We start from the raw sequence: 1,063 nt of genomic DNA, 5'->3' as shown, positions 1-1,063 counted from the left end.
CGTCGCCGTAGCTCGTGCGGATGGGGTTGTGGATCGATGTCGGGAGATTCGATTTGCAGGCCCAGTCGGAGATTTCCACCAAGGTCAGCGGCGTGTCCTGCTCGAAGAGGGCCATGACCGCGGGCGCCGACAGGAGCGGGTCGGCGCCGGACCACGCGTACGCGCAATCCGGGTCGACGTCGCCGCCGCCGGGGACGGCGTTCACCGCGAGGTTCGCGCGCAGGCTAAAAATGACGACGTCGCCGGGCGCGAAGGGCCGCTCGGCCGCGAGCGCGTCGAGGCCGTCGTACGTCGCTCCCTCGAACGTCGCGCCTTCCGGGAGCAACGGCGCGACGAACGCGAAGAGCGTCGTCCTAGGCATTGAGATGCCGTCGCCGTTGTCGTACCAAACTTTGATCACATCGGTTTTGAAGGCCTCGTCGGCCTCGGCGAGGGCCGGGGGGCGCGGGCGCGTGCCGATGGCGATGGTGCCGAGGGCGAGGAGGGCGGCGAGGCCCAGGACGACGCCCGGGCGCCGGCGCGCCGGGGGGTCGAGCTCCTCGTACCCGGCCATCGGGGGGGTTGTTTGAGAGTCGCGTCGGGCGTAACGCGGCCGGTGGGGCGTCGCTCTGCGACGGCTTGGTCCGGTCGGCGCACCTGAATCGGCTCGTCTGCCACAGCTCGCTCGTCCGTGCTCCAGCACAGGGCAACATGCCGAGCCGGGCAAAAGCTTATGGTTCTGCGCGTATCGAGTGTGCGCGCGCGACGCGTGGCGCACGCCGACGGCCGGAGACGATTGCAGCAGCATCGCTACGACGTGCGCGACGCGCGACGCGATTGGGGCGACCCCGTTCGACCAGGGGGCGGCGCGCGACGACTTGCAGGACGGCGACGCCATGAAGAGCACGCCGTCGAGCGCTGGCGCCGCGACCGCCGCGCGGCACCGCTTCGACACCTTCTCCAGCGTCCGCGGGACCGAGATGCCCCCCGCTCGGGGACACGGGGCGCCCCCGCGAGCGCCACTTCATTTTTTGGCAAAGAAACGAATGCTCGCACCCACATGACCGGAAAGGGGATCCTCAGA

General features: G+C 70.1%; 1 protein-coding gene across 1 annotated transcript; it reads right to left on the bottom strand.

Moving 5' to 3' along the window:
- Positions 1-79: 79 nt before the first annotated feature.
- AURANDRAFT_69527 (hypothetical protein) lies at positions 80-553 on the bottom strand (the record flags this gene model as incomplete). Its single annotated transcript, XM_009045297.1, has 1 exon — positions 80-553. A coding segment is annotated over one exon (474 nt), but the record flags the coding sequence as incomplete, so codon positions are not given.
- Positions 554-1,063: the final 510 nt, after the last annotated feature.

This window comes from Aureococcus anophagefferens (assembly GCF_000186865.1).
Source record: "Aureococcus anophagefferens unplaced genomic scaffold AURANscaffold_2127, whole genome shotgun sequence".
Lineage (NCBI taxonomy): Eukaryota > Pelagophyceae > Pelagomonadales > Pelagomonadaceae > Aureococcus > Aureococcus anophagefferens.
The sequence above is the reverse complement of the archived record's forward strand: the minus strand, read 5'-3'. Positions and strand labels throughout refer to the sequence as shown.